The sequence below is a fragment of the Artemia sp. Qi Xiang Cuo genome, chromosome 1 (genome assembly GCF_049724085.1).
Source record: "Artemia sp. Qi Xiang Cuo chromosome 1, ASM4972408v1, whole genome shotgun sequence".
Lineage (NCBI taxonomy): Eukaryota > Metazoa > Arthropoda > Branchiopoda > Anostraca > Artemiidae > Artemia > Artemia sp. Qi Xiang Cuo.
The window spans coordinates 15,339,213-15,363,719 of record NC_142794.1 but is presented as its reverse complement, the minus strand read 5'-3'; the positions used below and the strand labels follow the sequence as shown (position 1 = coordinate 15,363,719).

Below are 24,507 nucleotides of genomic sequence, written 5' to 3'. Positions count from 1 at the left end.
AGGATAACTGTTGATGCTTCTTGAAAAAAAAGATGACGCCATAGATAGGAATCTATGACGAAGGAATCTGTGATAGGAGTCTATGAATCTATGATAGGAATCTTTAATATTAAATTATAAATTTTATAAGATAGATTTTTATAAGTAGTTATAAGATATTTAATAACATATGTCATTTGGTTATTAAACTAATAATTCAGAGTTGGAGGAGATAGTGCACTGAGAAAAATTATATTATACAACTTTTGAATTAAAGAAAGCCACTCGATAACGCACATATAATTATAGATAAAGCTTGAAAATCAGCCTTTATTGACAATAAAAACAGCGATTCAGAATATCAGAGAGCCCCCTACTTGACTCCCAAACCACTTACTCAAGATAGAAATAGATTTTTTGTTGATCCTTGAAACTAATTGTTTTGAAAACATTTTACCATCCTATTATTTATGTGTATTTTGCTCCCTGGCATGGTAGTTTCGATAGAAGCATTGTCAACAGTTGTACGAACACTTGAATTACTCGTTTTATACTTAGTAACAATGAATCTATGTACTAAAGCCCCCTATTGTTCTTGCAAAACACTTCTCAGATTCCTTTATGCGTTTTCCTTCTCAAGCAAATATTGCTTCTCTGTAAATTCCTGTTCAATTTCTTTTTGCCTTTTCCTTCTCAACATATTTTGCTTCTCAGACAATTCATTCGAAAATTTCTTAGTGCCTTTTCCTTCTCAAGCAAATTTTCTTTCTCAGCAAATTCCTTCAAAAATTCCTTTGTGCTTTTCTCTTCTTAAGCAAATTTTGCTTTTCAGCAAATTCCTTCTGAAATTCGTTAGAGCCTAATGTTTAATCAATGCTCAGTGTATAATCAATGCTAGTCCATTTTTATTTTTTGTTGTTTTTTTTGTAAGTGTGATCGCCATTTAGTTATACAGCTTGTATCAGTTAAATGGTTCTGATTCTGTACTATAGAGATGCATGATCTGCATGGAAACATTTATTTTCTACATTCTGTGACAATAATAATTGCAAAGGTAAACTGATATATCGTCAATCATTTGAACTGTAATCAATTTTTAATGGAAAAAATACAGTTACAGATTTTGTCTCGTAGCAAGTTGCAGATTTAGAAGAAAATAAATTAGGGCAATCACCAAAAATTACCTGAAAACAAATGGCAATGAACAGTTTAAGAAGGTCTATCTTTCCTTTGAAGATTTAGTATACTTAGGATTCACAAATTATTAGTGTTTATGTTTATATGGACGAAGATGCTGTCAAATTAACTAATTAGTTTTTTTCATTTATTTTCAGGGTTGAATTTAGTAACACTGAAAAAATTTGATACTTCCCTAAAACTATACTTTTGAAACACTCAAATGAAAAATTTTAAGAAATCGTGGTTGTCAAGTATGAATAGACCTAAGATAGGTCCAGACCTAAGATAAACCTAAGAAGGTTTAAACTTTGATGTCCTTGGTGCTTGAAGGCTAGAGACACTTGCCCAGCTAGAGACAATTTTGATCCGAGCCGCAAGGAACCAATTATTCGCCCTAAAGAGCTTTTTTTCATTCAGCAATGTGACATCTGGCTATCTAAGCAAAAAATTTGCCTTGCATACCTGGTTTAAATTGACGTTTCTTTCAGATTGCAGATACGTAGACGATCGTGCAACCAGACGGGGTTCTGGTGTTCCTTCAATCCGAGTCCAAGAATCATCTTACTCAAGTAGTAGCACCGTCATTGAACAAACCTCCTCTTCGTATAAGGTTAGTCAAACCAAACTAAAATACATTGTTGAAAGTTTGGAAACTGTGAATGAAGAAGGATCTTGTTTGATTGTCGATTTTAGTAATTGTTTGACTTCAAAACAGAGGTTCAGTTTCCTTTATTTTTTGAAAATTTCTAGTTCAATCATGATTTTAGTGTATTATAAATTATGTTATAACATTAGTAAAATTATGTAAAATTAAAATAAAGTAAAATTATGTTATAACAAAAATTAATGTTTTCAATGATGAGGAGACTTATGGCATATTTGTAAGTAGAAGTAACAAACAAAATAGTAAAAACATAGAAGAAAAATTAACAACTATAAAATGAAAATGTAAGCAAGGCCAACTTAATGGCATGATTATAACAATAACAAAATGTGAAAACAACTAAGGTCAACTTCATGAATGAATATAATGCATCAGAGACAATCAAGAATGAAAAAGAGAAAAACCAACAAACAATGCAATAAAACAAAACTCCTATCTTGGTTCAATCGGATATTTTTTTGTTTTTTTTTTAGTTTATAGCAAGTAAGTTTACAGTAGATATAACCTAGTTTTACCCTTCTTTTCTCGTTTAGTACAATTCAATCAAAATTTTAAATATAAGGATATTAGAAATTCAATCAGATTCTTTAAAATACTATTTTCACGGCTTCTCTACTGTTGTAGATTAAGAATGATTTTTGCTTTTAGCATCATTTTCGGGAATTCGTTTTGCTTGTTTTTGTGTGCTCCTTGGAATAGCTCCATCTGTGTTTATCACCAAAGGTTGACAAACCCTTGCATATATCATATAGATATGAAATATCTTGAAGACGACACAAATTGTCTATAGTTGTTCCAATATATTCACTTACCATTTGAAATATTTTGAAAATAGGCATTCATTTTCTCTATTTTGACAATGAAAGACCAATAATGGTTTTACATATATATAGTCGGACTTATTAATGGGTTTTATGAAGGCCCTCCTGTACACTTTTTTAAGTCTTATGTCTTCATTTTCAGATTTATATATCCATAATAAATCTGTCTTTTCTAGTCAAAGACTGAAACGTTGGATGTGTCTAGAAAACAGAAATCCTATGGAAAAGTGAACGGTGTAGTTTCCAGGTCCAGAACAGCAACAAAAGAACTAGAAAGTAAGTTACAATTTTTAAAGCTTAACAGAAAGAACTATTTATGACCTTAATTAATTGGATTAATTAACTAAATTAATTAATTAACTTTGGGCGATCGCCTATCGGAGGACAGGCATAAAAACACAAAAAAAATGTTGAGAAGTCCTTTGTAAGGACCTTAAATTAATTATCTCCTTGTCCTAAATCTAAACTTAAAGTCCTTTTAATACTGCCCCATCCGAAGAAAACTTTTCCTGAAAGATTCAACCCGATCCTCTGGCTGTGAGAAAAAACAGGGTATACTTTCTTCTGATGATTGGAAACCAACTAGGTTCTGATAGTCAAAAGTACTAGAAATAAATATTGGCCTCTAATACCCATTGTTTAGCCTTGCGGGATTGAATAGATGTTAGAAACACTTAAAAATTACATAAACTAAAATTTGCTTTCTATAAGATATAGTTTAAATTTTTCCTTTGAACGACTACTGTGTATCGAAACACAATCTGTGCAAAAAATTGTCAATCTTACTGTTTAGTGGTGTAGTAAAAAAATTAAGATAGTTGGGTTGTGTTTTATCTATGCAGGATGATATTGTTACTGCTACTAATAGTTTACTGCCGCATTAAGCCATTTGATTGCAAGACAGCTGCCAACGCTCACCCTCCAAGCCAATGTGTTCATAATCCCACTCTTTACCCCTTCTCACAAAGTTCAAATTTTTTTAGATCCTTTCATATGACCTTCTCCCAACCCACTTGGAATTGAACTGATTTTTTTTTGTTCCAGATGGATAGACAGAAACCAGAGTCTTTGGCAATCCGCCATCCTATGTCTGTCATAAAATGTTGCCTAACCATTTTAACCTTTCTTTCGTCATAACCCTAGAAAGGGAGATCGTGCCACATCTTCGTAAGCTGGTTATTTGAGTCAGTCCAATAAGCAAAAAAATATACCCTCAGACAATTATCTGGAAAACATTTCACAAGTGATCCTCGACCTTTAAAAGCACCCACGTTTCAAGGCCATATTTGCCCAATGTCATTTCTCGGCTTCACATATTCTAAACTCAGTTCGTATACTTGTATTTCTATTCTTCCAAACTTTGTTGAACTGTGAAAAAATACCCTGCACCTTAACTAGTCTCCTATTTTCACCATCAATGCACCTACTTCCTTCAAACCTAGATAGGTAAAGCGTTCTGTTTGATTTATTGTTTCGTCACTAACGTTACCTCTTCAGAGGGCCGTCACATATGGGGGGAGAGGGGGAAGCCCCCTCCCCAATGTTTTTGGTCACTTGGTAAAAAAAGAAACTGGTGAATTAAAATATAGTAGTTGCAGGCATTAAGCCATGGCTAATTTTAGAAAATACCAAGACAGATAGTCCGAGTGAGTAATAGACGAATCTGGCATAAGCCCTTTTTAGGATTGTATTAAAATGATGTCTGTTCCGACGCAGCTAAAATTCTTCGTTTGGTTCAATAAAGACCACGAAAATACTGACATGCCATCTACAGAAATTTCGGATTTGGTTGGTAAACGCAGAAGTTTTACCGTCTCCTGCCGGAATTTTACAGATGGTGCAGACAATTTTCCATTTGGTTAAATAGACAACATTAAAATGGTGATATGATATGTACCGAAATCTGAATCTCGGCCGGTAAATGCAGCGGTTTTACCGACTCGTGCAGTGCCTTTACGTATTTTATGCGAAACGGACATAATGCTAATTTTTGACCCCAACAGCCGGTAAAAATGACCAGCCAGTTGGTACAATTTCTTGCCCCCCCCCCCAAAAAAAATAGCAAGTAATGACCCTGCCTCTTAAACCTCTTTTGCTCATAGTCTAAGTAATTAAGTCTTCTTAAAACTATGGGGGTGAACTATGGATGTTTGCTGCTGTGTCAGAGTGCTTGGAGCTGCTCTGAATTATATTAACTGTAATATTTAAACTATTCACGAATTTATTGTATCGTTTATAATTTACTGCTATTCATAAACCACTTATTGCAGTAAAGTTTTGTCCAAAGACAGTTGATTGTACTTCTACTGTTTCCTAACTGGCTGAAAATGCTACCAAAATTTTCCATCAAAAATAATTTTCGAGCAACATTTTTGTCCAAAAGGCACTTTAAAAGGTTTTTTGGCAAAAAAAAGAGCAAGGATAATAATTAGCGCAATATTTTTTTAGTTCCAGATGAATTAGAAATTATCAGCCGAGTTCCCTGACATATGTCTGTGAGATGGAGGAGTCTTAGGTGCCAAATGCTCATTTAAAGGTCTTCGAAGAGAAATCAAACAAATACAACAATCTGTTTCGTTGTTTGTTTTCATTTTTTTCTCAAGTTCTATGATACGATGTTTTTTGCGATACAATCCTCTGGAAGATTGTGTCAACCCTTTAAAAAAAAAGTCCAAGACCTTTGGACTGCTGTTGAACAAACGGCTACCTCAAAATTTCAGTAATATAACAAATCAAAAAATATAAATCTCTTAATGTAATAGCTATAAATGTTGTAATATATAATTATCAGTCTTATTTTAGAACAAACTTGTCTTGTGTTTTTTTTTTATTACAAAAATATGTGTTTTGCGTTCACTTTCCCGTTGAAGACTCAAAAGCTATTTTAATCCTTTCATCCTACGACATTAAATGACAAAATTTTTTTTTAATGTTTTAACTTTTTTAACTTTAATAAATAAAAATATTAAAACTTAAGGAATATATATCAGTATATATATACTAAACTGACAATCCACAGCCATTTTTTTTTCAGTAAAGTGCAAACTAAGTTCTTGTCTTGAAAAGGTATGGGGGTTGTCAAAGACATAATTTCCAGATCTTTCAACCACGCTAAACAAAATGGCTATCTCAAAATGTGATTAGCTGCGTTTTGGGAATTGATGGGCGTGGGGGCTGGGCTTGTTGCCCTCCATTCACTTTTGTTCCAATCGAATGGTCCCTTTTCGAAGTTTCTACGACAACTCCTTCGATACGAAGTACCCTGGTCTAGAAAAAAAAACAATAAAACATTGTGTCCACATCGCTCTTTACATAGGCAGCGCTATTGCACTGCCTATGATATAGGCACTCCCTTCCCAGACTTGGCCAAATGAGTGTTCAAGGTACCACACTAAAATGGAAGAAAGTTATGGATAAAAATTTGCATAATGTTTGCTTAGTTCCAGATGATTCTGAGATGTGCACACCGAGATTCACAACCGAGCTTGCTGACACATCCCTAAGAGATGGGGAATGCTTGTTTCTCAAGTCCTTGGTTAAGGGTGTTCCAGAACCACAAGTAACCTGGTTTAAGAATGGCTCACCTCTTTCCTCATCTGAAGTTGTTGATCTCAAATACAAGAACTCAACAGCAACCTTGACCATTAATGAGGTATACCCTGAAGATGAGGGGGAATATTGTTGCAAGGCTGTGAATTCACTTGGAGTGGCTGAAACCAGATGCAAGCTCACAGTATTACGTAAGTATTCCTCATAGTTTATGGTATGGTAATTATATTTTATTACAGTTTATGCAATTATAGTTTATGGTAATTATAGTTTATGGTATGGTAATTACGGTAATGGTAAAAATAGCTATTTTTTATTGTAATTCATGATGCTTTTTGCACGCAGCTGAGGATTATGTAAAATTTATTTTATTTTGTGTGTGTGTAAAGCTTATTAATGCAGTTTTAAAATTTTAAATATTTGTTGAAAATAGATTTAATTTTAATTTGTAAATAAAATTCATTTGTTTGATCCAAGTTGATTTGTTCAAATTGATTTTGTTTAGTTTCATTGGTATAATATAGAACAAATTTTAATCAATTTCTTCTTCCTTTTAAATGCATTCTTTACAAGCTATAGAAAATCAGTTCATAATAATTTTTTTTCCATTTTGAATATCATTAATTTGGCATAGTTTCTGGGTTTAAATTGCTATCCCCTATTCAAAAGTGCTTCTTGTTCTGCAACAAAATCCCTGAAGTAGGGGCACTAATTCAAGGAGGGCACTTATTATCGATAAATACTGTTTTAGGTATTTTCATCTGAAAAAAAAAATATAAAGAAAAAACTAAATTCAAACCCCCATAGATCATGAAAAATACTTTTCTGTATCTTCAGTGGAAAAAAAGAAGAAGAAATGTTTGCCATCCCCCCCCCCAGCCATAACTACCAACTTCTGTGAGTTGGAACCTCTGTAAAAGTTCAAAATACAACTTCAAATCCAAGCAAAAGTTCCTATGCGCCAATAACATTTATGAATAACAATAATATAGTAACTATAAATAACTATAACTATAATAATATATAACTGTAATAACTATAATTATAATAATGCAAATAACTATTAGTAACAATAATAGAATTTCCTAATTCAAATATTTTAATTTTTGCTTCTGATATTATAGTAGTTTTTGTACTTGACTAAGGATTTTTTAACTTTTAAATGTTTTCTGTAAATTAATTTGGATTCCTCTCCTATCTATCAACAAATGCAATGACCTCATTTCTATACAACCCTTAAAGGGGCTTATGCCAGATTTGCCTCTCACTCACTCGGACTATCTGTCTTGGCTTTTTCTACCATTAGCCATGGCTTGATGCCTGCAACTACTTGATTTTAAATCGAGGATGCCAGAAATATACATTGAGCTGCTAAGTTGAGATAAGAGAATTCAATGAAAAGAAAGCAAGTCTAGCTAGAAAACAGTTTTTTTCAAGGAAAGAAGGGAGAAAATAGGCAAAAAAGGGAATAATAACCAAAACTGTTTTGGGCACACGAGGGACAATAATATCAACATGAGTTGAGAGAAAACATATATGCATAGTTTTAAAACATAAAATTGAGAAAAAAAAACAGCCAGTAAAAAAATTGAAAAATTATGCAAATATTTCGGTCAAGACCTCCGCTTGACCGTCTTCAGTGCAGAATAAAACTAATATATAAAAAATCAACTCCTTAAAACAAAAAACACAAAACTTAAATAGGATGACCCTTTTTCAGTAACGGTGAAACGGTCAAGCGGCGGTCTTGCTTGGAAAATTTCCATAATTTTTCAATTTTTTCACTGGCTGTTTATTGTCCTTGTTTTCTTGTTTTCTTCGCGATTTTATGTTTTATCATTATTAGCCAGTGTGGTCTCCGAAATTATTTTAAAATAGTTTTAACTACTAAGTTTCTTTCTAGTAATTTCTCCTTACGCCCATCCTGACCAACAGAAGCAGATAAAATAACTTGATGTTACTACTGTAACGTTATTTAGTAATGTTGTTATATAGAATTACTACTTAATAACGTTGAATAGATACTTAAGGTCAACCAAACGAATTTTAAACCTGAAATCATGCATGGCTGCAATTCTCTGAATTCAATCAATAAATAGTCCTGACACTAGAATACAGGCTAAATGCAGAGCTAAAGATAAGACTTTAGGCAGAGGGAGTGGGGGAGCCTCCCCCGGGGAGGGCTTCTGACCTGCCCATTTTTTTACAAAAAATATTTTATATATTGTCTAACAACTCCAAGTCAATGAAGTATAGGCATGTATGTAAAGGTACTAACTGATAGCAAGGCCGTACCCAGGATTTTCTTTTCGGAGGGGGGGGGATTTTTACTCAAAGATTGTGTTTCGGAGGGGGGAGTTACACAAAAAAAGCTCAAAAACACGTAAAAAATGTGTTTATATCCATTTTTGTTATGTTTGTACGAGTCAGACAAACATTTCGGGGGGGGGGGGGGTTAAACCCCCAAACCCCTCTCTGGGTATGGTCTTTACTGATAGCTTTTCTTTTAACATGTTACCTGTTGTACATTTTCACATAATCCAAAAAAAAACTACACTCTTGAGATTTGTATTTATAAATTTTCATTATCTAATGGTAAATACTAATAATAAAATCAATAAAAATGTATAATGAAATAAAATATATAGATAAAAAAGATAAATAAATAAGTTAATAATAATAATTAAATAAATAATTAATGGTTGTGTTTCGGTCATTTTATTGTAGCTCGTTGAAACTTTCGTAGGAAGAGAGAGGGGGGGGGGAATTTGTGAATTAAAACATACGCACTTTGGCCCGGTAATCAAATTTCATTTTTGCAAAGGATTTAAAAAATGACTGATGGATGCCATTTAAGATTTTTTACCCTTGTAAATTATTAATCTTTTTTAAGACGGAATGTTCTTTTCGACACAGAAACTACTTTTGCTATTTAAAGTTCAATTTACGACTATCATTGCAAGGGATATATTAATAGACTATATTTTGAAGGCATTCCAAAGTGTTTTGACTGAATTATTGCAAAATATTGAAAGAAATTTGAACTGGCAAACAGCGAATAGAAACAACAAACAAACCCTCAGGAATCGTGAGCATTAAAAGTAAATGAAATTGCAAACTACAAGGATTGCTATTTACATTTTTAAAAGAAGTGTTTCTCAATTTTCCTGGTAAAATTTCCCTAGCACACAAAATTAGATTTCAGCTTCTTCCTCTGTTCATCTTGTTGTACAAAATCAATTTTTAATTTAGTTTATTCTCAATATGTAAAGGACGGACAATCAAGCCCAAAATTATGAATTGATTTGGTAGTAAGTTCCTATCTTTTAAAATAATACTAGCTTCTCACAATTTCTTTCAACCTTTTAGTTAACGTTTAGTAGACGTTATTTGGCTTTAGGTATCGGCATTTCAAATTAATAATATTTTAAAATAATTCCTTACAAATTTTTAGTTGACTTGGCTTTATAAATCTCTTTTTACTTATCATCAACATGCATACAGCGAAAAAAAAGGGGGAGCTCAATATTTCGACATTATTTGGCATCAAGTTTCACATTTTAAATTTATAATAATTTCTTAAAAAATTGTTATCAACTTGACCTGATAAATTTCATTTTACTTAGCATCAGCTGGAAAACAGCGAACCAAAGGTGCAGACAAAGCTCCACGAATAATTAGCCATATCAAATCTCAGTACGTCAAGGATGGAGAGTCAACGACTCTCGAATGCCAAACAGCTGGAGCTCAACGTTTCGACGTTATTTGGTTGCATAACGACAAAGAGATAAAACCAAGCAAAGATTTCGATTATCAGAGATCAAGTGATAAATGTTCCCTTAGAATAGCTGAAGTGTTCCCAGAAGACGCTGGAACATACACCTGTGAAGTTTTTAATGACGCTGGAGAGGCGTTTAGCTGCTGCAGTCTTCACGTTATTGGTACGTTAGATTAAGTAATTAATAGAAGCTTTTTGTTGAATTGATAGGCTTAGATAAGTTGCAGAAAAATAAACATGCCAGAAATGAATTGCAAGCAAAACTGATTTTTTATTATTTATTTAGCCAAAATAGTCGGTGATATCTTATCATTATATAATAAGATGTCAAGACTTTAAGACATCTTGATTCATCTGCTTTTGTGTAAATTGCGGTCTATGTGCCGAGACGGGAAATGGGAAAGTAGTATGCTGCCGAGCCAAAAAAAAAGATAAAGTTAAAGCAAGTTAATTTTACTCTAAGATTAAATCGCAAGTTGGTACTGGGGGAGGGGGCATCAGTTTCTGGTTCTTAAGTAACAGTAATGAGTTTGCAGTTTATTTGTTATGTTAATGGAACTGCAAACAAGGATTATAATCCTTAGTTTCTCCAAGTGTAACTTAAGGTATGCCCGTAACTCCAAAGCTCAGTCTCTGTTATATACGTACCGGACTCTCAACTGTCGTAAGCCTGCTCGATGAAGCTTGGAGCAGTTTAGTTAATTAGTTCACGAGTAAAATGAAATATTCGCCAAAGCATGTTTTGAATTTTGTCAATGAAAACGCGGCGTGAAAACACGGAAGCAAGTACCTTCATTGAACTGATGGAAGACCTTGGCTCAGATGGATGAACCTTCTCGTTACGTTTCAATATACTTATATTGCCTTAAGTAAAAATGAAAGGGAATAAAAAAATGTTGAAATAATAAAAACATTCCCTAAAACCTATTATATTTAGTACAGGAGATCTACAAAGTAATCTATATCCAGAATTAGTAAAATAATAAACTTAATTTTTTTGTGAAATTGCAAACGCTATTATATAACTAATAATTTTGATATTAAAATAAATAAAAAATATTCACCTTCCTCCTCCCCAAAAATTTATCCAGGGACCAAAAAAAACTAACTGTAACTAAACAGAACATTATATGTATCTGCAATGTGATACTGCCAAAATTAAAAAATGTATCTGAATATGTTGTATCTCTTTTCCAGTTCCAACAGAAGAAACAAAGAGTCCCTCCTTTAAGGTATTCCCCTCCTCAGAGACGTTTCCTGATGGAAAGGATGCTATTTTCCGTTGTGAATTTGATAAAACGCCAACAAAAGGTAACAACTTTATGTCTTACTTATATTCGCGAGTAATCTAGACAAATAAACTACGGACTATGGACGCTCTGAACGACAGATTACAGTTAACCTGACTAGAGTCAATGACCACAATCGTAATTTGTATTTTAGTTTATTCAGCTCATTTAGCCTGGGTACAGGAAATTATGCCTTAATTGTGTCTTTTAGACATAGTGCTTACTAGTAGCTCAATGAAAAAACAGTATTTTTTTCAAATAAGAATAAATTCCAAGGCCCATCGTACACTTTTACAAATGGTTCTTAAAAATAGATCCCTTCCCCAATCTTGCATCCAGGAGTACAATTTATTCTTGACGATATCAACACTATTTGCAGTACTAGTTTGATCACCTGCCTTATTTTTTTGGCGTTATAAGCAGGGGCGTAATTTTCTATGGGGCAGGGGGGCAACTGACCCCAGTTCGCCCCCATCCGCCAACTGAAATTTAGTTTCTTCAAAAATGTTTTCAAAACTAAGATAGTTCGATGTAGTCCCCGAAGCCAGCCGACATGATGGCGGCGAATGTGTGATTTAGTATCGGTGGTGGCGCGCCACCGATTTATTACCGGCGGCGCGCCCCCGCGCGCCAATTTTTCTGATTAAAAATAATAATAATATTCCACTTCACTAAGTACGTTCAATTTCAACTGGATTTTAGTAATGATTTTTAAATGGTTGGCTAAAAACATGCAGGAACAACATGACAAAACAGGAATTTGTTGGGCCGTGCGGAAAGTGTTTATGTTCACCATCGATCAGACCAAGTAGAATTCTCATTTTTAGTCACTAGACCCAGGGAAACCTATGTTGTGTTTATGTTTATCATCGCTTTGTTCCTATAAAATCCCGTGTTTAGTTATTTCCTTCTTGTTAATGATTTGGGCTAATGTGTGTATAACTTTCAAAGTTTGAAGTTCAAACATCTCATATTCATCAAATACATACGAAAAGGAAGTGAAAAAAAACCAACAAATAACAACATCAAAAAACGCTGTATACAAGTCAGATACCATGGCTTAACAACACCAACAATTTTAAATCAGCGGCTACATCACTTTAGTTACAATTGATGTAACAAAAGTGAGTTTGTTCACTCTGCCTGGAGCCATTGATCTTTTTGCAGTCACTATCAGTCCTGTCGTGCTATAAAGCCGTTTAGCTGGGGCACTTGTGGCCGGTACAGCCAGAAATTGACGAGTGTAAACTGCCACTCGCGGGATCTGATACTAGCATTGGACCTTCTGCGCCCTACACTACAGGGGGAACTAAACTGCACCTTTACCCTCTTTTCTTATCAACACGGAATAACCCTCCAAAATTCTTTTCTGAAAGAAGTGGTCAAGTTAGGAAGTTTCAAGTCAAAGATTAAGGCTACTTCAACTTCAGTGTGCTCAGCTCACTGTGCAAAAAAAAAAATGTAATTCATTTCTATAGTAAATTTCAATACTAGCTCTAGCTCTTTTCCACATTAATTAAAAAAAACTTTTTCCACAGAATAAGTTTTTCAAAGAAAAGTAAAGAACTAAAAAAAAAATGAAAAAATATAAATTTTTTTACTTTTATAACTTTAATAAATAAAATAATATTAACATTTTGATTACTAAATATCAGTATATGTATATTAAAATGACCATGCACATTCATTTGTATTTTTTTCAATAAAGTGTAAATCATGTTCTGACCTTGGGAAGGCATAGGGGTTTTGAGCCCAACTTATGTTAATTCCTGCTTGTTTTGAGTTTGACTCGGTTATTTATTGTAATTTCTGTTCGTTTTGGGTTTCATTGATTTGTCGATGCTGATTTGTGGTAGTTTCATGCATGGTAGATTATTTAATTTTATTTTTGCTCATTTTTTGTTTAATGGATTTCTTTACTTTTCTTTGAAAAACTTATTTTGTGGAAACAGTTTTTTTTAATTAATATATGTTCGTTTTATATGGACATAGTCTTTTCAGGGAAAAAGAAAATAATACTTTAAATCTTTTTGTTTTTTTCGAATTTATAGTTTAGCCTGCTATTTGTATGCTGGAAAAACTTTTTCAGCAATTTTTATTAACATAGACCCTTTTAAAAATCCGGACACAAATAGTACTCTTTAATTTAGTTTCGTACCTCCTTTAGTTGACCTGAAATGGAGAACTTGATACCATTCGCAAAAAAATCTGTTTACTTTCTTTGATAGCTTGGATACACTTACACTATTTTGATTTGGTTAAATTTTAAGAGCAGAAGCAGCCCCGAAAGTTTGAACATAATACCCTCAGTCGTTCTTGGGATAGTGCTGAGATGCCTTATTGGGAATCGGCATTAACACAGTGCATTTTGATTTAATCTTAAGGCAACAGTTACTTTTTAAACATAAAGGCAAATGGGAGGGTGGGCGGGGTAGGGGGATTAATTTCCCTCCAATCACTTTCGACTATTAAAAAGGACATCATCCCTTTCTATTTTCAATCGAATGAGCCCTTTTCGAAGTTCCTATGACAACTCCTTCGATACGAAGTGCCCTGGTATAAACAACAACAACAACAAAAATGATACATTGTACCCACATCGATCTTTGATATAAAAATGTCAAGCCTTCCGATCACTTTCGATTATTAAAAAGGGCACTAGGCCTTTTGATTTCCATTCGAATGATCCCTTTTTGAGTTTCTACGACAACGCTTTCTATAAACACCTTACATGCCCTCAGGGTATAAATTACAACCCTTACCCTAAGGGCTGTGAGGGTGGTTGTCATCCTCTAAGACATAATTTCCAGAACTTTCAACTACGTTAAACAAAATGGCTATCTCAAAATTTTGATTGGATTTGTTTCGGGAAATGGTGGGCGTGGAAGGGGTGTTAGTTACCTTCCAATCACTTTATACTATTAAAAAGGGCACAAGCCACTCCAATTTCTAATTGAATGAGCCCTTTTTGAAGTTTCTACGACAACTTCTTCGATACGAAGTGGCCTGCTCTAAAGGAAAAAAATATTAAGTGACATAGTGCGCCAACATCGTTCTTATATACCCCCAGGACATAACTTGAAACTCTTGCACTAAGGGTTGTGAGGGAGTAAACTCCTGAAAAACATATTTTCTCTCTGGAAATCAGTTACTCTGAACAAAAAGGCTATCTTAAAAATTTGATTGGATGTGTTTGGGGAAATGGTGGGTGCGGAAGGGGTGTTAGCTGCCTTCCAATCACTTCCGACTATTAAAAAGGGCACTAGCTATTCCAATTTCAAATCAAATGAGCCCTTTTTGAAGTTTCTATGACAACTTCTTCAATACAAATTGCCCTGGTATAAAAAAAAAAATAATAATACTTTGTGCCAACATTATTCTTTACTTAGGCAGTGCGATTGCGCTGCCTATAATAACATCCTGAATTGCCTAATGATCTTTTACCTACCTCTTTTCATTCGAAAAATTAGAAATAAAAATGAACAGAATTTTAAAGTGGAAGGTAGAATTTTTGTTTCAAGAGAAATTTCATCTTCTCCTTCCTACGAACCGATATACATGGCGAGCCCAAGATGACAGTATTTATCTTTAAGAAACAGATTAGGCGGGATGACGGTTGAAGCCCGGAGGTCAATATCGATAAGCAAAAAAGAGAGAAAAAAAACGGCGGCGCATTAGTGACACCGCCGCCGATAGCATCAGCGGTGGCGTCAGCGCGCTGATGCAAGCTCGGCGGCGCGCCGCCGACTTTTCGGCACGGCTTCGGGGTCTAGTTCGATGCATAATTCAAGCATCCACAGAAACGGGTCAGATTTCTTTGCTTTTTTTTAATATTACTTTGCCTTTATTATTTATGCCTTTATTATTATTTATTATTTATTATTTTCTTATCTTTATTGTACTCCTGGATTATTATTATTTATTATTATTATTATTTATTATTTATTATTTATTATCTTTATTACTTTCTTTAGCATATCTTTGCCTTTACGATAATATATGGCTCACTTTTCATCTTTTTTTGCTGTCATTTTCGATTGATTTGGTAAAATTGACATCAACTCCTCCCCCCCCCCTTGGAACTCGGACTCGGTTTTTGGTTGCCAAAAAGAGCGATAATTTTTATCATGCCTTTGTAAATTTTTTCTTTATAATGCACATTTTTTTCTCTTATTTTACACAACTTAAAGAATTTTTGAAATTTTGGGTTTTTGTCGTACGGATATTATTCAGTTATGCTATTGAGCCTATTTGAAATCAATGCGTTGTTTCTTTTGAAGTATTGAGTTTTTTTTTGCAATTTCATTTATTTATTTTATATAATCCTCGATTTTGAGGGAAATAAATAAATAACAAACTATTAAATGTCTCTTTACCACCATCAGTTAATATAAAATTGAAATATTATTGATCAATGAAAGGGGTTATGCTAATATTAATTTCTTCTTTTTCTTCACCATCATTAATTGCCATTAATAATGAGAAAAGGGTTCATATTTGCTAAGGAAAATTTGCCTTTTCAAGTTTTACGCATTAACTAATCTTTAGTCATATGAATGAATAATGAAAGTTATGTAGCCGACAATGAACATAAAGAAAAGAAGCAATAGAAATGGCTATTCACGATGGTGCCAAACTGGAATGTGGTAAACTACTATTTTAATGGAAAAAATTTCTATATGTAAAAATTCTGTTTTTAGTAATTTCTTACGAAAAAAAATTCAAATAACAAGCAGTATTGAAGTAAACCCTGTTTTTGTCCTTATTCTTTATCATCCAATGGCTGCTTTTGTCATTTTATTCTCTCCTTATTCGCTTTTTAGTTAAGTAGACTGGATAAAAAGTATTCAAGTGGCCCAAGAGCATAATTTCGTTTTGGCAAGCGAATTTTGGGTCACCCGGTCAAATAATTTGTTGGCAAATTTTCGGCCCGCTTCTGTTTTAGATTAGGGTTGAAAAATTCGTTTGTCCGGCAGGCAAACTTTGTTAAAAATAAATAAAAGCCGATTCATGTACTGTTAAAACTGCATTCGTTCTTTTATATAGACATTCATAGTAGCCTTTTTTTTTGCAAAATCTACTAAAAATACTTCATAAATTTTGCTTTCAATCACACATTAAATCTAATTGAATAACATCTAATATAATAACAGCTTTTTTGAGTCAAGTAGACCTGTTAAAAAGCACTTAAGTTGCCAGGAGCATAACTTTGTTTCGGCAAGCGAATTTTACGTTATCTGGTAGAACGATTTTTTGTTTTAAAAAATAAAGTTGTGAGACAGAGTCAAACTTTAGCGTAAAGAGCGAGGTGTTGAGGAAGGGACAGCCCCTTTCATATACGGAATAATTTCTGTTCGTTTTAAGTTTTAATGTTGCTCCTTACTTTCAGTTAAAAAAAACTTTTCTTTTATTCAATTTCTGAACGTTTTTGAATTAATGCTGGCTTTGATTTTAGCTCACCGTACATGAATGGTTAAAACGGAATTTACATATTAATTTTACTTTTTTTTGGTTAAACGGCATTCTCGAAAGTTCTCTAATTTTACTTACGAACGTTTTCATTAGTAATAAATATACGTAACTTACGAATTAACTTCCATAACGAAATTCTATATTCATATATTTTTAATGCGTACATTACGGGGTTCTCCCCCTACTCAACACCTAACTCTTTACGCTAAAGTTCGAATTTTGTTCCAATTCTTTAAAAATGATCCCTTAATCACAAAGACCGTTAATTATAATAAATAGCTTTTATGAAAGTACTAAAAATAATTTAGCGTAAAGAGTGAGGTATTTACTTGGGGACTAAACAAATCATATAAATGATATTTTATTTTGGTTTAAATTTTTATTGTTGCTCCTTAATTTCATTTTAAAAACTTGTTTTTTTTTTATTTATTTTCTGATCGTTTTTTTTTTCAATAATGCTGGGAAATCCAGTACCCCCTTCATAGCAATGTTCCTTCCCCCATGAAAACTTCCTCTATGGAAAGATCCTCCCACGTAAACTCTGACCCACTCCCCCCCTCTCCATTACCAGCAAAAATTCCCCTGAAAACGTCTGTATGCTTCCCAATAAACAATACTATATGTAAACATTGGGCAAAGTTCATAACTTGCAGCCCTTCCCCCGGGGACTGTTTAAATCATCATCAAAGACATAGTTATTATATTTTTTGACCATGCTGAACAAAATGGCTATCTCAAAATTTTGATCAAGTGACTTTGAGAAAAAAATGAGCGTGGGAGGGGGCCTAGTTGCCCTCCATTTTTTGTCACTTAAAAAGGGAACTAGAATTTTTAATTTCCGTTCGAGTAAGCCCTCCCGCAATATTCTAGGACCACTGGGTCGATACGATCACCCCTGGGAACAAAAAACAAAAAACAAAAAGGCAAATGAACACGCATCCGTGATCTTTCTTCTGGCAAAAAATACAAAATTCCACATTTTTGCAAATAAGAGCTTGAAACCTCTACAGTCGGGTTCTCTGATATGGTGAATCTGACGGTGTGATTTTCATTAAGGTTTTATGATTTTTAGGGGGTGTTTCCTCCTTTTTTGAAAATCAGGTAAATTTTCTCTGGCGCTTAACTTTCGATGAGTATGACTAAACTTGATGAAACTTATATATTTTAAATCAGCATAAAAATCTAATTCTTTTGATGTGTCTCTTGGTATCAAAATTCCGTTTTCTTAGAGTTTCGGTTATTATTGAGCCGGGGAGTTACCACGACCCGGCCTGTTACCGAACTGTTTGATACCAGACAAATATATTAAAGTGATTAGTGCTATGTAAGAAATAACACTGCTGCGGTTAAGGTAGGAAATGAGGTTAGCAGCTGGTTTTGTATTAAATCAGGAGTTAAGCAGCGTTGTGTTCTATCCCCCTTTATATGGATTATTTTAATTGACTTTGTCTTAAGTAGCACAGGAATGGCAATGGGAGACCACGGAATCAAATGGGGAGGAAATGCTGATGGTGAAATGCAAATGAAATGCTGAAATGGAAATACAAATGCTGATGATTTAAGCATCCTAGATTTAAATGTGAGCAAAATGAATGAACTTTTAGAGGTTTTGCGAGTTCAGGGTGCGAGAATAGGTCTAAAAACTGATGTTAAGAAGATCACGTCACTAAGGCTAGGAGTAAGTGAAGATGAAGAGGTGACGTTGGATAATGAAAAAATTCATCGGGTGGGCAGCTTCACTTACCTTGGTAGCATTTTTAGCAAAGACAATGGGAGCAGTGAGGATGTTTAAAGTAGAATAGTCAAGACTCAGGTTTTTTTTTCACAGTTAAAAAAAAGTTTTGAAGAATAGAAAGATAAGTCTAAAAACCAAGATTAGACTATTAGAAGCTACAGTGATGACAGTGGTCAAATATGGCTCTGAAGCATGGGCGCTCCGAAAAGCAGATGAAGATTTGCTAAATGTTTTCTAGAGAAATTGCTTAAGGATTTTTCTTGGTACCCGGCTGACTGACCGTATTTCAAGCAATAGGCTGTAAGACAAATGTGGTTGCTCTCTAGGACTATAATGAAAGGAAGGATGAGGTCGTTAGGGCACGTTGTGCGGATGAAGGATGACAGATTGCCGAATATTGTTCTTTTTGTCAAATCGTCTAGGGCTAAACAGAAAGAAAGTCCTCATTTGCGGTGGGGGGACGTCATAAAGAAAGATTTAAAGGAAATGGAAACCTCGTGGGAGGGTGTAAAAAGGGAGGCTTTGAATAGATTGGGATGGAGGAGAAGCGTGCGTAGCTGTGTTGGCCTCAGGTGGCAAGGTGCTGCGGTGAGTTGTTAGTAGTAGTTTTAGCAGTTTCTTCCCCATCATTAATTGCCATTAATAATGAGAATAGGGTTCATATTTGCTAAGGAAAATCAGCCTTTTCAAGTTTTACACATTAACTAATTTATAGTCATATGAATGAACAGTGAAAGTTATGCAGCCGACAGTGAACATAAAGAAAAGAAACAATAGAAATTGCTATTTACGATGGTTCCAAACTGGAATGTGGTAAATACTAATTTAATGCAAAACAAATTTTCTATATGTAAAAATTCTGTTTTTAGTAATTTCCTACGAAAAAAAAATTCTTGCCAAAATAACAAGCAGTATTGTTTTTGTCCTTATTCTTTATTATCCAATAGCTACTTTTATCATTTTATTCTCTCCTTATTTGCTTTTTAGTTAAGTAGACTGGATAAAAAGTATTTAAGTTTCCCAGGAGCATAATTTCGTTTCGGCAAGCGAATTTTATGAAAACATCACAAATTTTGGTTTCAATTAGACATAACATCTATCATAATTATATCTGTTTTAAGTTAAGAAGACCTGATAAAATAGAAATAAAAAACATTTAAGTTGCCAGGAGCATGTCTTCGTTTCGGCAAGCGAATTTTGCGTCACCCGTTAAAACTTTTTTTTTGCAAATTTCCAGCCCGCTTCTGTTTTAAATTAGAGTGGAGAAATCCGAAAAATTTGCTAAAAATATTTCATAAATCTTGCTTTCAATTAGACATAACATCTAATTGAATAATATCTAGTATAATTGTAACTCTTTTGAGTTAAGTAGACCTGATAAAAATAATTTAAGCTACGACGAGCATTACTTCGTTTCGGCAAGTGAATTTCACGTCACCCGGTAAAATATTTTTTTGCAAATATTTTGCCCGTTTCTGTTTTAGATAAGAGCTGAGTAATCCTCTCCTCCGGTGGGCAAAATTTTGCTAAAAATAAATAAAAGCCAATTCATGTACTGTTAAAACTTCATTCGTTTTTTAGGTAGATAGTCTTAGAAGCCTATTTATATATTCATAGAAACCTACTAAAAATACTGTATAAATTTCACCTTCAGTTAGACATAACAGCTAGAATCTACAGTGCGACGTCGCTTGAACGTTTTTGCTTAAAAAAGCTCTGTCTTCTATCGGAATTTAGACCTGTTTTATTAAGAAAGCTTCATTTTCATTCACTCCACTTTCCAGATTTTATGAAGGAATATCCATGTTGAATTCCTCCAGTTCTATCTCTTCCACACTTTATCTAGATAATTTTTTCTCAAATTTCCCGCTCTCGTTTTCTCTTTGTTTCTGTGTCTCTTAGGTCTCTATCATTTTGGACACATGGGTTTGACTGCTGTCATAAAGCTAAAGCCTTGTTTTACTAAGAAAGCCTAACTCCAATAAATGGCTCACTTTCCAAATTTTTTAAAAGAAAAAATATTAACTTTTGTTCACCTGTTTTATTTTTGTTTTTTTTTGTTTTTTTTGTTTTATTTTTGTTTTATTTTTTATTTTGTTTGTTATTTTTTATTTTGTTTTTATTTTTGTTTTTTTGTTTTATTTTTGTTTACCTGTTTTATTTTTGTTTACCTGTTACGGAATTTAGACCTGTTTTATTAAGAAAGCTTCATTCTAATTCACTCCACTTTCCAGATTTTATTAAGGAATATCCATGTTTAATTCCTCAAGTTCTATCTCTTCCACACTTTATCTAGATAATTTTTTCTCAAATTTCCCGCTCTCGTTTTCTCTTTGTTTCTTTGTCTCTTAGGCCTCTATCATTTTGGACACATGGGTTTGATTGCTGTCATAAAGCTAAAGCCCTGTTTTACTAAGAAAGCCTAACTCCAATAAATGGCTCACTTTCCACATTTTTTTAAAGAAACAATATTAACTTTTTTTTACCTGTTTCATTTTTTTTTTTTTTTTTGTTTTATGTAATTTTTTTTTTTTTGTTATTTTTTTTTTTTTTTTTTTTTTGATTTTAATTTTTGTTTACCTGTTTTATTTTTGTTTACCTGTTACGGAATTTAGACCTGTTTTATTAAGAAAGCTTCATTCTAATTCACTCCACTTTCTAGGTTTTATTAAGGAATTTCCTTGTTTAATTCCTCCAGTTCTATCTCTTTCACACTTTATCTAGATAATTTTTTCTCAAATTTGCCGCTCTCGTTTTCTCTTTGTTTCTGTTTCTCTTCGGCCTCTATCATTTTGGACACATGGGCTTGATTACTGTCATAAAGCTAAAGCCCTGTTTTACCAAGAAAGCCTAACTCCAATAAATGGCTCACTTTCCAAATTTTTTTAAAGAAACAATATTAACTTTTGTTAAGAAAAGAAATGTAGGCTTTTATTGTTTTATTAAGAAATTATACCTTCCCTGGCCAGTCAAATTGAGGGATGATATGAACCTGCTACAGTAATTCACGTTTCGTTAAGCAAGCACTTATCATTTCTTAACAAAGCAAGAAAAGTTTATCTATTTCTCTTTAGTTAATTATAGTTAACATCATCCCTAGTAGAACGTAGAAAGTGAGGAATGAAGTTTTCTTAGTAAAACTAGGACTTTAGCTTTATTGTAGCAACAAAACTCATGTGAACGAAATTATTCAGGCCGGAAACACGCAGAAACAAAGAGAAAGTGAGGAAGGGAAAGTGGCTCAAAAATATCTTATTCGAATAGTAGATTCAAATTTGCTGGCAACAAGAAAAATATGATGATATTTCCTGTAACAGCTGTTCCTTCAATGGTAGTATGGCCTGTAACCACTTACCTTCTTTAATCAGAACTTGGCTTTCGTTTGTAGTAACAAAACTAACAAAAAGACAAAGGCATGAAACCCCTAGTGGAGAAGATAACAAAGGAAGGAAAGAGATAATGAGAGGGAGAGGTGGAGATAAAAGAAGACGGAGGAACGAGGATGGAAAACCGTTGAAGAATATTCAGGAATTACCACAGAGACTACTTGCAATTGCATTATTTAACTTTTTTATTGTTTTTAGTTCAATGGTTGAAATATGGTATTCCATTGGACGATTCGAATAGCAGATTTAAATTTACTGGCGACAAGAAGAAATATTCAATGACAATATCACCTGTGACGGCAGGGGATGTAGGTCAATACACAGTTAAGGCTAGTGGAAAGAAAACTGAATGTATAGCCGCTTTTTCGCTGAATGTATTCAAGGAAGTTTAGATTCAACTAGTTTTGGTAAGCTCTTTTTCTGTTTTTTATAGTACATATAGATAAAAGAATCATGATCAGTACATTATGTCATTTAGCATAAGATTTATCAGATGGTTATATCACACTATTGTATATCATTAATTTAGGCCATCCTACTATTTAAAACTAATATATAGGGTTTGAAACCTTTCACCAGCACAGGGTGTATAATATTTTAAGGAAATCATAATTTAAAAAAAGAAATATATAAGTATATATTTTTAATCTTTATCGATTTATTTCTTTAAATTATTTATTCCTTAATGGAAAATCCTTTATTGGAAGTATTTGAGCTTACAACGAAGTTTTATTTCAGAACGGTTCCGTTAGATTGACATAAGGAAATTTTCTCTATCCATTATCTAAGATAAAACCAAAAAAAAAAATTAACCAAAAGCTTTTTTTAATGTTTTTATTAACCAAAACTTTTATAAAAACTTTTATTTTTTTATTAAAAACATACCCCGCATAAAAATCTCTAAAATCCCGACGACCCTTCTTATTCAAATATAATAATTAATATTCCTCTAAGAGTGAATTTAAAATCGAATTCTTGATGCACCAAGGACATCAAAATTAGGCTATAGTATACTTTATCGTTCATTTCAAATTGCTTTGTTTTGTTGTTACTAATCAACCTGCCAAGGAGGTGGCCCTGGTTTGATTTTTCCTATGGTGGCGGAGTGGGATTGACTTTAGCTTGGTAATACGAAACCCACGGATCGATCGCGGCTGTAGCACCACATTACAGGGCCGACGCAGGAACCTTGATAGTCAAGAAGCGTTGTTAAACTGATTTCTTACTTTTACTAATGAATAAAGCCAAGAGAGGCCGAATTGTTTAGTAAACTTAACCTTAGACGAATCCCGAGAGAATTTGAAATTCTGAAAAGAAGGTTGCCCTTATTAAAAAGCCATGAAAATCAAAGGGTTCAGAGAGGTCACTGCTTCCTTCCCACATCCAGAAAGATTCCAAAATTTGCACTACAATTATGATATTATGGAACATTTTGCAAAACAATCATAATGGTAACATATTCGAGTAATGATTTTTAATACTTACTAATTATTACTACAATTTACTAATTGTATTTTCAAAGAGTAGTACAGGTTTCATCAAGCCAGAGAAGCTGAATTTTTCAATAAAACTTAAAATTATTTATCTATAACGCTGTAAATACTGCAAAAAACTCATAGCAGCAGGGAGTCACCTGAGACCAACACAGCCGTGAACGCTCCAACTTCAGTGGAATCCCCTCCATGGAATCTTTATTTTCTGTAAAGCTATTCTTATGATCCTTTTTCGCCCCATTTGAGGACGTCTGAATTTTCATTTTCCTTGATGGATGTCCAAACACCACTACAAATCAGTTATCAGAAATTATGGTGCTCGGTACCCAGAGTTCGTCCAAAATAGCACTAACACCTTTGCCAGCAGAACCAGGTTTTTGGATAGTTTCTTTCAGCTTAGCGTGAGACAGGACAAAGAGAAGTGACAGAGTAGATGAAAAATATATAATTTGGGCTATATATTGCACATTTGGCTATATTGCACATTAAGGGGGGGGGGGGGGTAAATAATTGGACAATGTGAAGTTAGAAAACAATTCTTACTGCATAACATGAAGAATAATTGTACCTAATACATTAGGCGTGCACACCCGTTATACATTACCCCCACCCCCTCTAATGTGCAAATATATTGCCCAAATTTACTACCGTTTAGGTAAAACAGCATATTTTAACTACACGATTTTTTTTTGCAGGTTCGTGGGATTTTACGTTATAAAACGGAAGCAAAATTTTAAGTATGAAAGAGAGGATGCAACGAAAAAATAGATGTTTATTTTATTACATTATTGCTGTTATGACTCTTTGGCTGTGATCGATCGAATTTTCATCATATTCACCACCACCACCATTCACAATAACCAATGTGAGAAGATTCGTTCATTTACCGTCGAAAGTCAGGATGTTTTGCATGTGTGTATACATGTACAGAGAACTATGTGTAGGACTGTTGATAACCAAGTAGATGAGTCAAGTCGAAATTATTCAATATTTCTAACCCACCTCCCTCCATCATCAGAACTAGTCACTTAACGTATACGTTGTGCCTTAACATCGACCTAAGTTTTACAAGTATTGTAAAGTTAGGTAAAATAAATGGCTTTTTTCTATTTTATCATTGTTGATTTGTTTTCAAAAAATAATTTGCCAGTATATTTATTTT

At 33.4% G+C, this 24,507-nt stretch overlaps 1 protein-coding gene across 1 annotated transcript; it reads left to right on the top strand.

Annotated features, from left to right (window-relative positions):
• Positions 1-1,618: 1,618 nt before the first annotated feature.
• Positions 1,619-22,300, top strand: LOC148956043 (myosin light chain kinase, smooth muscle-like). Its single transcript, XM_089090956.1, has 6 exons — positions 1,619-1,768; positions 2,820-2,919; positions 6,084-6,383; positions 9,819-10,133; positions 11,168-11,281; positions 22,051-22,300. The coding sequence occupies exons 3-6, from the start codon at positions 6,101-6,103 to the stop codon at positions 22,242-22,244; spliced, it is 906 nt and encodes a 301-aa protein (XP_088947082.1). The 5' UTR covers positions 1,619-1,768; positions 2,820-2,919; positions 6,084-6,100; the 3' UTR covers positions 22,245-22,300.
• The last annotated feature ends 2,207 nt before the right edge of the window (positions 22,301-24,507 follow it).